The sequence below is a fragment of the Cololabis saira genome, chromosome 22, assembly GCF_033807715.1.
Source record: "Cololabis saira isolate AMF1-May2022 chromosome 22, fColSai1.1, whole genome shotgun sequence".
Lineage (NCBI taxonomy): Eukaryota > Metazoa > Chordata > Actinopteri > Beloniformes > Belonidae > Cololabis > Cololabis saira.
Genome location: NC_084608.1, coordinates 17,127,631 through 17,142,504, shown reverse-complemented (window position 1 = coordinate 17,142,504; position 14,874 = coordinate 17,127,631). Strand labels below are relative to the sequence as shown.

The 14,874-nt window shown below is 39.9% G+C and overlaps 2 protein-coding genes across 2 annotated transcripts in view; both read left to right on the top strand.

Annotated features, from left to right (window-relative positions):
- prex2 (phosphatidylinositol-3,4,5-trisphosphate-dependent Rac exchange factor 2) overlaps positions 1–1,787 on the top strand; it is an 85,766-nt gene extending 83,979 nt beyond the window's left edge. Inside the window, exon 41 of the mRNA XM_061713039.1 lies at positions 208–1,787. Coding sequence (XP_061569023.1) covers positions 208–253 — 46 coding nt within the window. The 3' untranslated portion in view covers positions 254–1,787. The remainder of the gene's footprint in view (positions 1–207) is intronic.
- A 4,666-nt stretch (positions 1,788–6,453) lies between these two features.
- Positions 6,454–14,874, top strand: part of c22h8orf34 (chromosome 22 C8orf34 homolog) — a 79,884-nt gene continuing 71,463 nt past the window's right edge. The window contains exon 1 of the mRNA XM_061713414.1: positions 6,454–6,892. Coding sequence (XP_061569398.1) covers positions 6,824–6,892 — 69 coding nt within the window. The 5' untranslated portion in view covers positions 6,454–6,823. The remainder of the gene's footprint in view (positions 6,893–14,874) is intronic.

Sequence of the window (14,874 nt, the reverse complement as noted above, 5' to 3'; positions counted from 1 at the left end):
TATTTCTTAATCACCAGGACAACCAATAACACACGCTATTTTTTTTTTTTTGTGGAAACATTTGCAGCCTGGAGAATTAAAACAGATCAGAAGGTCATTGGGGGGAGTTTCTGATTTAAAAAAAATTAATCTTTATGTTATATGGCTTAACACACTACAGGCTGAATATAATAAAATACCTTGTTGTTTTTGTGCTTCCCTGATCAGGTTGTACAAGCTGTGTCAGCCTCCACCCCCAGATGGTGATCCGTAATACATTTCATCCAGGAAGATGCTGAAGAAGTCTTGATGACCTTTGAGTCCTCATCAAAGTTTGTCTTCCACCATCATGGTGACCTAATTAAAGAGGTTTTTTATGTCCATACTAGTTTGCTTAAAGTGTAAATAGAATTTTCAAGCCGTAAATAGTATTTTAATACATTATATTTTTCACTGTTGTACTTTATACATAGTTCGATTTTTTTTATGGCATAATGTATCCAACAAGGACAATGAGTTAAATGAGTTCAATGAAATCAAATGAATCCTATAAGCTTACCGTCCTCACACAATGGGCTGAGAATAAGGTTTGTGGTTATGAGGGACATAACATTTCACGTTACTAGTTTCATTTGCATATGAGGTAAAAGAAGAAATAATATCTATTACAAGGATCACTGATGTTATTTGGCGTACTTGCTCAATTAGAGCATTATTTGTCCTTTTCTGTTCAATTTTGACTTGTATCAGTTTTCCGCAGTATTCAGACAAAATAATGTGTGTTTTTGGACATGATGCTGTAAAAACGCATATGTAGCAAAGCTATGCTGAGTCATACTTTTTTTTTTGTCACTACATTTGGATTTGAGCGTTACGTGCACACATGTTAAGGTCGTCAATGATTTACTGTTGTTACTGTAGTTTCCAGGAGGTAGAGCTACAAACATTACTCTGTTTTCAGTACTCAGTGTTAAAGTGTCTCTGCATTGATTCAAAAATGTCATTGTAGAGTCAGTAACTGGCTCATTATGCAAACGTCTTAGTACTAGTAATGTTTCTTACAGATGCATAAGTCTTTTTATCAATGTATAAATGAAGAATATTATTTTCTTGCATATTTCCTTTCAAAACAAGCAAAAAAACTGACATGTATACAATGTGTAAAAAAATATATTAAAAGAGGTTACAGTAGCTGGAGATTGCTGTGTTTTTGTTTGTTTGAATAAACCAATGCTCTCATCAACACATTACAGGTAATTACAGGTTTTTCAAAGAATGATTCATGTACAGTTTGACTTTTTTTTCTTTTCTTTTTTCTTTTGCCTCTATGTTAACTCCTTTATTAAACTACTGGAAGGGAAATCAGTGATCATTCAGTAAGTTAGGGTCTCATATGCTTGCTTAGTTTCTGCAAATCAAATTCAGCATTTACTGGTGTCATTTAATGTTTTGATCTCTTTATCGCTTAGAGACTTGTACGTGGCCCAACAATGATATTCTGAAAGGTAGTTCAGTTAGTAATTCCCTGGATATAGTAAAATAAAATGTTGATGACTCATGTTGCACTTGAGGGTTCATACCATTAATGTATCCAATGAAATGCTTTTGTAAATTTTTTTGTCCCTTTTCTGTCACCTTTTATTGAAATAAAAACAACTCATACAGAACTGGCTGCTAATATGAATTGATGCAGCCAGTTTGAGAAGACTGTACCTTGTGGGAGACGTTGGGACCGCCCTCGTTTTCTGATTTTGTACTAAACAGGTGATTATGCACAGCCAAATAACACACTAACAGTCATTTCATGGTACGTAATCATGGTCACATATTTATCCTGCAAAACTAAAACAAATACAGCTGAAACTGTTCCAGCTTTACAGCAGACTATTGGTGGATTCACTTTCATTGACACAAAACAGTGTCGAGCAATGCTAAAACACCAATTTATAACCAATAATTTACAACAAAAACTTTGACGATTCTTGCAAGCAATATATCATATCGGCCGTGTTTCATTCAAATTACACCCCATAACTAAATTGGTCCATTTAAAGGATCCAAACCTTTCCTGGTTCTCTCAATTACCAAGCGTGCTGAAGCTGTAAAACCCATCAACGACCTCCTGTGGGATCAGGACGGGGGTGAAGTTGCTGCACATCACTCTCCAGTGTCTCAATGTTGGTGTCCCTAAAGGGAGAGATAAGGTCATTGCGTAGATGTCAGATTCCAAGTATTTGTCATAGCTAATAACAATAATGAAATATTAATTATTGCTTAAGATAACTGGCAGAGCCATATTTGTGACTCCACAAAACATCATCGCTCTCCTTTGAGTTCTAATATTTTCATTATTCTTTTTTTTAATTTGATTTATTCATCTCCTGAAGTGATATACAGTAACTCCAAAATGATATGGGTCAACAGACAAGACTGTTGTCCTCTTTTACCAAAGGCACAGGAAAGTTGAAGAGTGTGACTTTCACACACCCCAGATTTCCAAACATTTATCAGCAATTACAGCAATTGCCATGAAACATAAAATATCTCTTAGTATAGCTGATAAGGCAGTTGCCCCCCATCATGTATGGAAGTTAATCTGTGTCATCGGATTTTGAAAGAAAAAATGATTCAATTTCTAGCACTGAATATGTATGCATTTAAATTATGTATCTGGATGTTTTTCAACGTTAACATATTCAACTGCCAAAAATGCAACCGCAACATCCGGAAGGAAGAGCAATCGATTCCAGATTCATGGAGCGCGTCAAGCAAAAGGAGCAGCACGAGTTCTGAATGAAACATCTGCAACATGCTTTTGTCAAAACATCAATGTTTTTGGTATCACAGTTTTTAACAGTCATTTAAAGTGGTGCAGGGGGAAAAAAAGTCAGATTTTCTAGTCAGGTTACAAAACATTAAGCATTATGCAGTGCTCTAAGATGCAGATGGAAAGGCTGGATCATATATTTCGGTCTATTAATCTTTTAAGTATTCATACTTTTAGAGGATACTAATATCAATTAAATTATTACCTATAAATTGTGGATTTTGATGAAAATATAAAGAATTTAACACGAATATCTATTAGAAATGGTTTTCCAGAGTAGCTGTTTCCACTTTGAGCCACAACACTTACACACACACTCAAATTTCTAGTTTAATTCTTACTTTATCTTGACTTGGGTAGGGCTATTATACTGTACTCATTGGCTATCATTCATAGTCCGATTCACAAACTGATTTATTTAGAATGCATGTAACATTGTTCTTTTATTTATGGTGTGATAAATGTATAAAATCTTTTGGTGTGATCCGAGACTTGTACATATTCAGCCAAATGAATAAATGAATGTTAACTACATTCTCAGAAAAACTTGTGATTTGTAACTGACTAACTGAATGTAAGTTATTTTCTGGGAAATGAATAAATAAAGTAGATGGGTTCAGGTACCTGAGTGTTCACCAGAACAAAAAACAGGACTGGTCCACCATCACTAAGACCCTCTACAAGAAGTTGCCTTCAGCTTGTGAGGAGCATCAGGTCCTCCGGGGTCTGCAGGCCTCTGCTGCAGACCTGCTACCATTCTGTGGTGGCCTCCATCATCTACGCCAGGGTTCTTCAAATCTGGTCCTCATTGTCCGGTATGTTTTAGATGCTTTCCAGCTCTAACACACCCGATTCAAATGAATGGTCATCCTCAGCATGTCATCAAGGTCATGCACAAATCTGTTAATGACACAGTCATTTGTATCAGGTGGTGCTGAAGCAGGGAAACATCTAAAACATCCAGGGCCTCGAGGACCGGAGTTGAAGACACTTGCTCTACACCCTGGTCTACTGGGGAGTAGGCAGCAATGACCTGGACAGGAAGAGAGTTAACAAGCTGGTTAGGAGGGTTGATGCTGTCCCAGGATGCCTGCTAGACTCATTGGAGGAGAGAAGGATAATTATGGACCATTGCTCCCACCCACTGAACTACACTGTAAAGAAACTGGGAAGCTCATTCAGTGGTCGACTCCTGTGGGACAATAGAAGCTTCTGAATCTGAAAGTTTCATAGTCAGAGCTTTTTCTTGCTATATGCAGACTAAGGGACTAAGGGACTATGGGACCATTAGTGGGCTCCCAAAGTAGATGGTCAGGCTCAATATTCAGTAGTCAGGGAGACATGAGATGACCTGCTTTTACTTGTAGCCACATTGAAGTGAAAACATGGAAGGTCAGGACTTAAAATGTGCCACCGATAAGAACCATTGGTGTTCTCAGAGAGTTTTCTTGCAAATCTGAAAATTTGTAATTTCTTTTGTAAATTTGCAAGTAGACTGGCGACCTGTTCAGGGTCTAACCCCTGCCTCTCTCCTGTGATGACCTGGGATAGGCTCCAGCAGACCCCCCTGACCCTGCTAAGGATAAAGCGGGTATAGAAATGGGTGGATGGATGGAAAATTGCAAGTTAATAAAGTCAGAATTTCTGTATTTTTATTGAAAATATATCCATTTATAGAGGCACTACTTTTGAGTGTTTTCCACTCAAGTTTACATATTTTTTGACATAACAAATTTCCATTTCTTCTCTTGAATTGTTATTGCTTTTTTTATTTTTTTTAACCTTGTCTGCACACATATTAATGGTTGATACCATTAGTGGTTTTTTTGGGGGGGGGGGGGGGGGGGTGACATCCACTGCTAAACCAGGAAGCAAGAACACATGGAGCACTGGAATTCTGCAACAAAAACCACAAACAAAACACGAAACCGACACACATGTATGTGTGTGTATATGTCAAGGTTGACATTCCCCCCTGCCTTCAGTTTCTGTCTTGCCCCGCCTGTGTCCCATCTGCCCTGATTGTGTCTGCACCTGTGTCTCGTCATGTCTCGTTATCCCCTCAGTATATCTTGTCTTGTCATTCCTTTGTCCCCTGTCGGTCCGTACTGTTTCCTACCTCCATGTCTCCTCGTAGTTTTTGTCCTGATCCTGTTTTTGTTGATCCTGCTCTGCAGCGCCTTGTTTTTGAAATTAAACCCTTTTTTTTGCAACTCCTGGCTCCTGTTCTCCTGCACTTGGGTCCTTACCAAACCAAACCATGACAGTATATATCTGTGTGGTTATGTGTTTGTATGTTCCGTGTGTATATGTATATGTCTCAGTGGCTGTATATATGTGTGTGTGTGTGTGTGTGTGCGTGTGTGTGTGAGAGAGAGCGAGAGAGCGAGCGTGAGCGTGTGAGCGTGTATATGCACAGTATGTGTGGCTATGTGTCATGTTATTGCTTTTTTTCAAATTCGTAAGACAAATCAAACCATTAAAACGAGAAAAAGATAACGTTTTTGCCATCATCCTTTCTCAACAAGCCAGATTAAATGTCAATCACAAATCTTTTGAGTTTTCTTCCGAAAGTAATTTACATTAGCCTACCACAGATTATTATGGCCCGAGCACTTACAGTGCGAAGGCCATATTGTATCTGTAGGAAATGTTTTTATTTTCCTCGTTTTTTTCTTCCGATGAAATGAGGGCCTTTTTGCCCCCCTAAACGTGCCCCAAAAGTCACCAAATTTTGTACACAAGCCAGGCCTGGCGAAAAATTTGATATTTAATGGTTTGCATTAATGGGCGTGGCCTAATGGCTCAACAGCGCCCCCCTAGAAAACTTCGTGCCTCAAGCCCCACAATACGGTTTGACGTACATGCACAAAAGTCGGTACACATCTGTATCATGTCGCAACTTAAAGAAAAGTCTCTTGGCGCCATGGCCGAAACCGAACAGGAAGTCGGCCATTGTGAATTTTGGAGCAATTTATGCCATTTCTTCGGCCGTTAATGCGGCCCGAACCGCATTAACGCACCCAGGTGTGTTATACATCAAAATGTGCGTCTCGACCCTGCGACGATGCGCATTACTTTTCTCAGTCAAAAGCGTTACCGTTGTGACGATAGGCGCCAAAAAGCGCGCCCCCCCCATTCATCTGATTGGTCCATATTTGATAATTCCTACTTTCTGCTATAAGTTTTGAATAGTTTGACATAAAGAGTCGTGGGTGGTGTCATCGGACTCGGTTTTGAGCACTTGACATTCATTGGTGAAAATTGCACACGCGAGGGCCCGTTCATCGCTGCTTGCAGCTTTAATCTTACTTGATTTTCTTACATCACACTGCAGCTTTACAAAATTGGGAAAAGAATCCCACATAGGGCCCCCCAAAAAAGCTAGATACGGCCCTGTATACTATTACACTTTTTTTTTGTTTTACCATATTTCTTGTGCCAGACTTGCCTCTTCCATTTAATAACATCCTCTAGCGGTCTGCTGCAGTTTTTCCATTGCTTTTTAACTTTCAAGTAATTATAGTGCAGAAAAAATCAAACCAGAGTAAAGTGTCGCATGAGTTGCTCGGTGGTACTTGGACGAGGCTCCGTGCAGGCTGCACGCTGGTCGCTGCTGCTGAACAGCCAGCGGGGTTGGCCCCAGGCCGGTGCATGGATGGGAGTGGCGGTGGCACCGTTCACACCAGCAGCCAGTGAGCGGAACATTTGTAATCTGTTGTCACAGAGCTGCGGTGCCATTGGTTTGTGCCGGGAGTGAGCGAGGGAAGGCTGGGAAGGTCCCGGGCTGAGTCTCCGCGATGCGCCGCTCTCTCAACGCTTAACGCTCACCCCGACTCAACTTAACCCAGTCCCATCCGCAGCCTGCTCGCTCACATCTCTCCATTTTTTTTTATCATGTCTTTTTTTCGGTCAATTTGGTCACCGAGGCGCCTCTTGAAGGACGAATGACTCCACCGGCTCACCTCATGATTTCATTCTGCTGAAAGCTCCTGCCGAGGCACAACAGTTTTCTTCATGGCGTCTCCTCAACAATCAAGAATTCAGTCGTATCTAGAAAGGAATAAAATCGGACCCCTGTTTGAGGTGAGTGCACAAAAATACACAACTCAGAAGTTAATTGACTGCCCGGTTTGCTTTGGACTAGACTGCATTCGTCTCTTTTATTCATAGAATGAGCGAACATCTGCAGCTGCCACTTGTGCAAATGATGATATATTGTAAGAGATTGTTAAACCTGAATTATGGTTCCGCGTTAAATTTGACGCAGAGCCTACGGCGTAGGGTACGCGGCAACGCGCGGCGTACGTTGCGCCTCGCCGCGTACCCTACGCCGTAGTTTCTGCGTTGGTGTAACGCGGAACCATAAATCAGCCTTAACTCCCCACAGTTCACGCGTTGTGGATGATGTTGGGTCATTCTGCTGGTACAAATTGAAAAAGGATGTATTATGCACTTCTCTCCGTGATACCTTTTCTGAAACGTCCCAGTGCGCTCAGGTTGACACTGTAACTCCATGCAGCCAATAAAGGAAGACTAAGCTGCCTGACATCTCCATCACTAGTCTCTGTGATGCTGATTTGCATTTCAGAAGATGGGGATGTTGCCACATTGCCACTGCCTGACGCAACCCTGTTGCAGTTTGATGAAGTTAGGTCTACTCATGCAGGCCAGTTGTAATTCACAAAAGCTCAGTGGACGCTGCCACGGAGGACACAAGCAGCCTTCTTGTTTGTCAGTCAACTGATCTGTGTTCATCACGGGTTACCTGGGTGACACCTTGGAGACATTTCACCTTTTTCAAGTGGAGTAAAAGCTGATAAGGGATCTGCAAAGGCTCAATCAGAGCAGAACTGGCTATAATTAAAATCTGTTTAAAAAGAATGCCAGGGTGATAATGTACAGATGAATAATATGCAGTATTCCTTTTTCACATTCACATAATGGGTTTTTCAGTTTGCTGATGTTTCAGTTTTGTTCTACAGCTAGATGTCTGGACATGGTGCAATATACACAGGACATGCATGTAAAAACTAATGTAAGAGCGGTAGTGAGGCTTGTTTCAGCACCCTGGACAGAGACAGATGCTCACCATGCACCCGAGCGGCTGAAGGAGGTAAATCTTCTGGTGAGGCCAAAGCAGTCACTGAGGCTAAACTGCACAATGATAGGCCTCTGTATGTCCTCCTTGTTTGTTTTTCCTGGCTCATATTCGTCTTTCATCTGCCCTCTGTCTCTCTTCCTCTGTCTGTGCTCTTCTCTTTATTTCTGTTTCTCTCCACAATTAGATTGGGTTCCCTTTATGTGACAATTGAAGATCATTAAAGCAAACTGCATAGGATAGGTTCAGGATGCTGATAAAAAAAGAAAAATTAAAAAAGAAAAAAAAAATTGTCGGCATCAGGCTTAAATGTTTTACATGTTATGTGTTACATCATGCCCTCAAGGTTTTCAATGGTGAATCATGAAGCTGTATTGTGTTATCTAAATTAATCTAGTGGGCACCAACAGCATAAAGACAGAGGTCTAGGAGTACAGTACTCGAAAACTCTTCTGGGTTTTCCATTTCCATCTCATAAGGAAATTATGTTCCCCTGCTGTTGAATCTGAAAGCCTCAACCATTTGTAAAAAAAAAAAAAAATGTACTAAACTGATATCTCCATGTAATTTTCTTTCTGATTCTGTGGACACTTGGTGCAGCAGATGTAAAAAATAATGTGATTCTGCTTTGCTGCATAAAGGGGAAAGGAGGTGGCTGAAAGTGTCAAAATGAAAGCTTTAAGCTTCAAAATTAAATATTGGCATGAACATTAACATTGGTTCAAATGTCTCCTCAATATTGCATTCTTGTTCATTTAATTAAAAGATTTTCTTGACCCTTTTGGGTCAAGAATTATATCTTTAGTGGATACATCTCCCAGATCAGATGTTGTTCCAGCTTATTTTAAACATATCTGTTAAAAAAGAACATGGACCCTTAAGTTCTCTCAAATTTTCAGCCCATCACTAAATCCTTCTTTATATCTAAAGTCTTCGAGTGTTGCTTTCAACCACTTGCTCTTTTTTTTGTACAAGAGTTTAATATTTAGGATTTTTTAAATCTAGTTTTACACCTTGCTGCAGTAATGAAGCAGCCTGTTTGAGTTTTTAATAATCTTCTTTGAACTCTTGAGTCAAAAACTCTACTGTGTCAGTGCTTTTCGATTCGACTGCTGCTTTAGGCACAGTCAATGATTACATTTTTTATATCCTGTTTTGAACTGTGTGGGGGCATTAAGGATGCAGCCTTGATTGGTTCAAGTCTTATTGAACTAACAGGAGGTTTTTCTGGATTAATGCGTGCAATTTTAAGAAATATAACCTGTTCTTTTATTGTTTTGCTGACAATATTCAAATATATTTTCCTATAATGGGATGTGCAGGTGAATTGAAGATCTGCTTTGACCTGAACTTTCTATATCTTGTTGAAAGAAAGACATTAATTGTTGTGTTTGGTCACACCTTTTCACATTGTACGCTATTGTTGGGGTGTACTCATAAATATATCCCATTTGGAATAAAGTGCATCTCTAGTGGCATCACAAGATGTGACAGACTTTCTGCACTCATTATCACAGTTTTGTCAGTGACTCTTTTATCAACACAGATCAATAAGCTTCCATGTGGTTTTGCTACATACTGTCTTGCATAGTTGGTATATAATCTATTCAATGTCATTATTTGCTACAGCATCAGTGATCAGCCAAAATTAGTTGGAAAATAATGGCAACAAAATGACAGCATTTCTTCCAATATTTCCTCATCACGGAAATATAATTTTTTTCTGCTTTCTATTTAAGAAAGTAAATTTACTAGATGAAAATGTTGTTAAATACAGCAATGTCAAATATAAAAGAGAAATTAACCTGATGACTAAGTTCCCATATAAACGTTCTGCCACGTGAGTCTCAAAAGGTAATTCTATGAATTATACACTGTTGCCCATAAAGTTGGAATAATTATCTTTTGATAAGCATTCCTATTTTTTTTAAACAATTGTTTCCTGAAAAGCGGTCCAACAAATGTTTTATTCAATTTTTCTGGGCAACAGTGCTCAAGAAAGGCAATTGCTGCACAACTCTGAGAGTAATGTAATGCTAGTTTTTTTCTCTGAGGGTATTTAAGATGAGAGTCCTGCTTCGTTCATTAAACTTTCTAATCAGTACCATTCTAACACACTGGGCTCTCTTATGTCATGCTGCGTAAAAGTTAAAAATGTATTCCTTCTCACACTTGCATCCAAAGCTCCTCGCTGTATTAACCAGTGTGTGTATCAGGAAGCGGAGGTTCATTTACTCACTTTGATGAGACGGCTTATGATTTGCCAGGGAATTGACCCCCCACCACCCCCACCCCCCCTTGCTAATGAAATTGTTGCTTTGCAAAGATAAAAAGCTGACTGCATATCCTCAAAAAAAAGAAAAAAATCAGTCTTTCATCATAACTGTAGTAATTGCTCTCCAAGTTATTGTAACATGTTAATAGTCTGGTCAGTTTAGGCAAAATGGCTGCAAAAAATGATTAACATTTGAGCCAATGTTTTTCTGTTCATTTAGGGCCTAATAAACAAAAAAATGCAAGGAGCCCAAAAAATTAGCTAGGCGAAGTCCCTGAAACGGCCACGCCCAGTTTTTAGACCTAGAATTTTGTATCTCGGCTCGTGAAAGTTGCAGAGAGCTGATCTTGGGCTCAAATGATGCGGAAACACCACATTTATATTAGCGTTATTAACAAACATATACTCTAAAACCATTATTTTTTCAGTTATTTGTGAAAAACTCGTTTTCACATGATGCATGGTGGTATTATCACTAGAAATGTAATTCCGCCTCTGACCACAATGGTCTGGTCTGACAACTGCCGTATGTGATGTGAATTCCATAAAGAAGGCTAGATACTGCATTCAAATCCTGGCTGTGGTCCTGGCCAAGAAGAGAGACGAGGCATTCCAGGAAAAACATCTAGAGGACAACAGTTTGATTTGGAGCATTTGGGTGGCCAATGAAAACAGCCCCATGTTTCACTACTGGACCAATGTCCTTGAAGCAATCAAGAAAGTTCTTATCTTCATCAGATCCTTCCGGGAGGCCAACTTTATCATGATGATCAGTGCACTTGAGCAGCTCATTCCTCTTTTCTTTGCACTTGATCATACACACTATGCCAGATGGGCATCAGTGTTTCTTCAGGATCTCAAAGAGCTCAAATGGAAACACCCAGAGTTGTTCAATGAATTAATATCTCTTTCTCTTTCGCAGTAAACACCAGAGGTAACCCATTTTCGAAGATTGCATGTGATCAAAAGCAGGAGCATAATATAAAGGTCATCAAGTCTGGCACTGGATACGTCGATATTATCAATCGGGAAGATCAGGAATACTTCAGGAAACTCGAACTTGCCCTACCCGAAATCCAGTGCTACCTCGCCGAGATCGAAGGTCAAGATCTAGCACACGGGCACAAAGAAATGCTGGACTCGTTCAAGGAAACATTTTCAAGCCACATACTCAAAGTGTACCAGGGGATCCTTACCAACCCATTCAACCAAGCTCAGTTCATGAGGTTGAACTCATCCATTCCCTTCCCAGATGTCATAACTAAAGATGCCAGCCTTGTTTTTACAGTCGGAAAAACACAGCATGACCAGTTTGTGCAGGAGCGATTTGTATATGCTCAGAAGGATGTCAATGCGAACATCTCACGAAATGCCCTGAAACTTCCAAGTTCAGGTGCAAAAGTCCAGCTTGCTAGCCCTGCAATCAAGCCACCGAAAGGAATCTTTGCAAAGCTGAAGGAGGCCTGCAGATCGAGAGAAGAAGAGACAAGGGGGCTCTTTGGTGGTGAATTCACGGGTAAATCTAGTTGATATAATTTCAAAGTTATTCAATATTCATTTTATAGGTGAATTGATTTAACAGTACTAATTTAATTTTGGTTAAACTATTCATTTCAATTACAGGTTTACCAGAAGCCCTGTCAACAAAGGATGGAGACATTTATCACAGCCAAAAGTCTCAAATCCTGAAGGACATCGGAGTACAAGTTCAATCTACACCCTCAGAGGGACTTCTGATAGATCTGTCTGTGCAAGCACGAATCCTGGCAAAGTCTCTCACCAAAGGCATGACATTTCGGGACTTTGTCATCAAGGTGTTGAACAGCATTTCCAAGATTGGTCATGAGAAGGGAGCCAATCGTATTGACATTGTGGCTGACCTCTACCAGATTATGAGCATTAAGACTGCGACTAGGAAGAATCGGGGGTCAGCAGGTAGTTCACAGATGGCCTTCAGCGAGAATGACACCGTGCCCGAATCCAAGCAATTCTTTGAAGCTTTTCTGTCTAATCAAGACAACAAGGTAGCCCTGAACTTAATGTTCTCCAAGGTTGCTAAGGAACAGACTTGGAATTGGAGCAAGGAATTCTGCATTACCTACGGCAGGAAGATCCTTGCAAACTTTGGCGAAGATTTTGAGATCCAGCTTTATGACCGCATAGAAATGCTTGAGGAGGCTGACAACCGCATCGTTGTCCATGTGATGGACATGCTAAACAAGGGGATCAGGTCAGTTACAGTTCGAACAGTCGACTCTGATGTAGTTGTCATCCTGCTAGGGTTCACTACAAAGTTCCTGTCAGTATGTTGTGACTTGCAATTTATCGTTGACTTTGCCGTTCTGGACAAACGCAAGTTCTACTCAATCACAGAAGCACACAAGAAGCTTGGTGGAGATGTGGCTGATGCCATGCCTGTGTTCCATTCTTTCAGTGGCTGTGATTCTGTGAGTGCCTTCTTTGGCCACTCAAAGAATGCTCAATTCAAAGCCTGGATGAACCACAGTAAGTTGACAGAGCTCACTGCTGCATTGAGAGGACTAAGTTGCTGCCCTGATATCGAGACAGTTAAGAACAGCATGGAAGTTATTGAACCCTGGGTAATGAGCTGGTACAACAAGGCTGGACTGTACGCCTGTGTGAGTATAGATGGACTCAGATTCCAGCTGTTCAAGCACTCTGTTAAAGATGAGCTGCGAGACCTGCCCCCAAGTAAGGATGCACTTCTACAGCATCTGTTGAGAGCTGCATTCCAGGCAGGATGGCTGTGGGGGAACAGCCTTCTACAACTCCCTTGTCCCCCGGTTGTTGAATGGGGATGGATTACCGATGGGGAGGAACTCTTCGTCAGGTGGAGCACAATTTCCGCAGGAGACACATTGTCTCGGGTAACAGGGGTGTGTAGCTGCAGAACTAATAAATGCACCTCATGTTCTTGTGCTGGCAGGGGGATGAAATGTCTCATATATTGCAAGTGCCTAAGCAAGTGTTTGAATCCTGTGTGATGGGATGTGTGATATGTTTAAATAAAGTTTTTTGAGGTTTCACATGGTTTGCTCTGTTTCTTAGGTGGTTGTTGGGGTCCTCATCTTCTAACAATGACTCAACTTAAACACTAGTACGGGCCTATGCCCCATGAGTAGATCTAAAACTTTGGCCCAAACAAACTGCATGGCCTTCATGAGCAGATTTGGCTGAAGTGGCTTGGGTATTGATCAATTCAGTGATAAAAAAGGGTTTTTCTTGAATATCCCAAAAAGTAAAGGTTTTAGGCCATATGTTTCTTCATAACACTAATATAAATGTGTCATTCCCGCATCTTTTGAGCCCAAAGTCAACTCTGTACGACCTTCAGGAGCTGAGATACAGAATGTTGTGTGCAAAAAGTGGGTGTGGTCGTTTTGGACCCTTCGCCTACCTAAATTTTTGGGCTCCTTGCATTTTTTTCTTTATTGGACCCTAAATAAACAGAAAAACATTGGCTCAAATGTTAATCATAATTTGCAGCCTTGACCCCATTTTTGCCCCAAACTAACCAGACTATAAGGTAAATTGGTATTCCTTTCAAACCCCTTTTTTCTCTAAGCTAACATTTGAAGTACAGCATGATATTTCATCATTTTGTATTGCTTTCATGATGACTTCTCGTCTGTTAAGGTAAAATGAATTTGTTGTAGGACAAATATCAAACAAAGATATGTGTTATTAAAGTACCCCCTTAAAAATGGGAAATTATCTTTTTTCTTGAGATTGCCAACTTATTAAGGTCACTTAAGATGTGTGGAGGAATCTGTATAGTAATTTAATATTAGTTATATCAAACCGTATCTGCAGGATATATCTGCAATTTTCTGAGATTGAAACTTTGTGTAGAAAATAGAGCAGTATTTGCCCTCAGCATCACACAGTGTATATCTGATCTTCCTGGAGAGAACCTTTTACGTGATGCATGACATAAGCAGCCTTGAACAGAAAATGTGAATGGACTCAACTGTAATTGATTAAAGTACAGTACTGTTCAGTGAAATCATTTGTATACTTTTGAAGATGAAGTGTATTTACTTTATTAGCTTGAGCGTATTGCAGTATTTCATTATACCATTTTGATATTATATATTTTAGACTTCTTTTATTGAGTTTTACCTATAGCCTATTAATAAAAAGGAAATACAGATGAGAAATAAGCTTTTTATTCTTTCTTTCAAAGGTTTAATGTGTGAAAATGAAATATTTTTAAACTAATAATCATAATGCCTTGAGAGATCATTATTCTAATCATGCTCGAATGTTATTTTGTAATCCATATCCATATAAGTTTTTCAAACCTTCATGTTAACTTTTCACACTGAAGACTCATTTCAATCTCCTCGACAGTGAGATTTGAGATTTTAAATAATTCAAAAACAAAAACGACAAGAGTACCGGCGTAGACTCTGCATTTGGTTTTAACAAATAACTTGGCTGAAGATTTAAATCAGCAAGCTTTGTAGTTTCTTTCACTGGTGTTGCTACTGATAGTAAAGTAATAAAGCTTTGCTTCTTTCTATCGATTTCTCAGAGTGAAATGTTTATCCATCCACATGGAAAAGCTACAGCTTCTTTGCTGTGAAGCTCTTTATATATTGCTATGGGTTTTTATATCACAGGCCTGCAAGGTTGTAGAGAGGCCAGTAGCAGTTTGAACACACACAC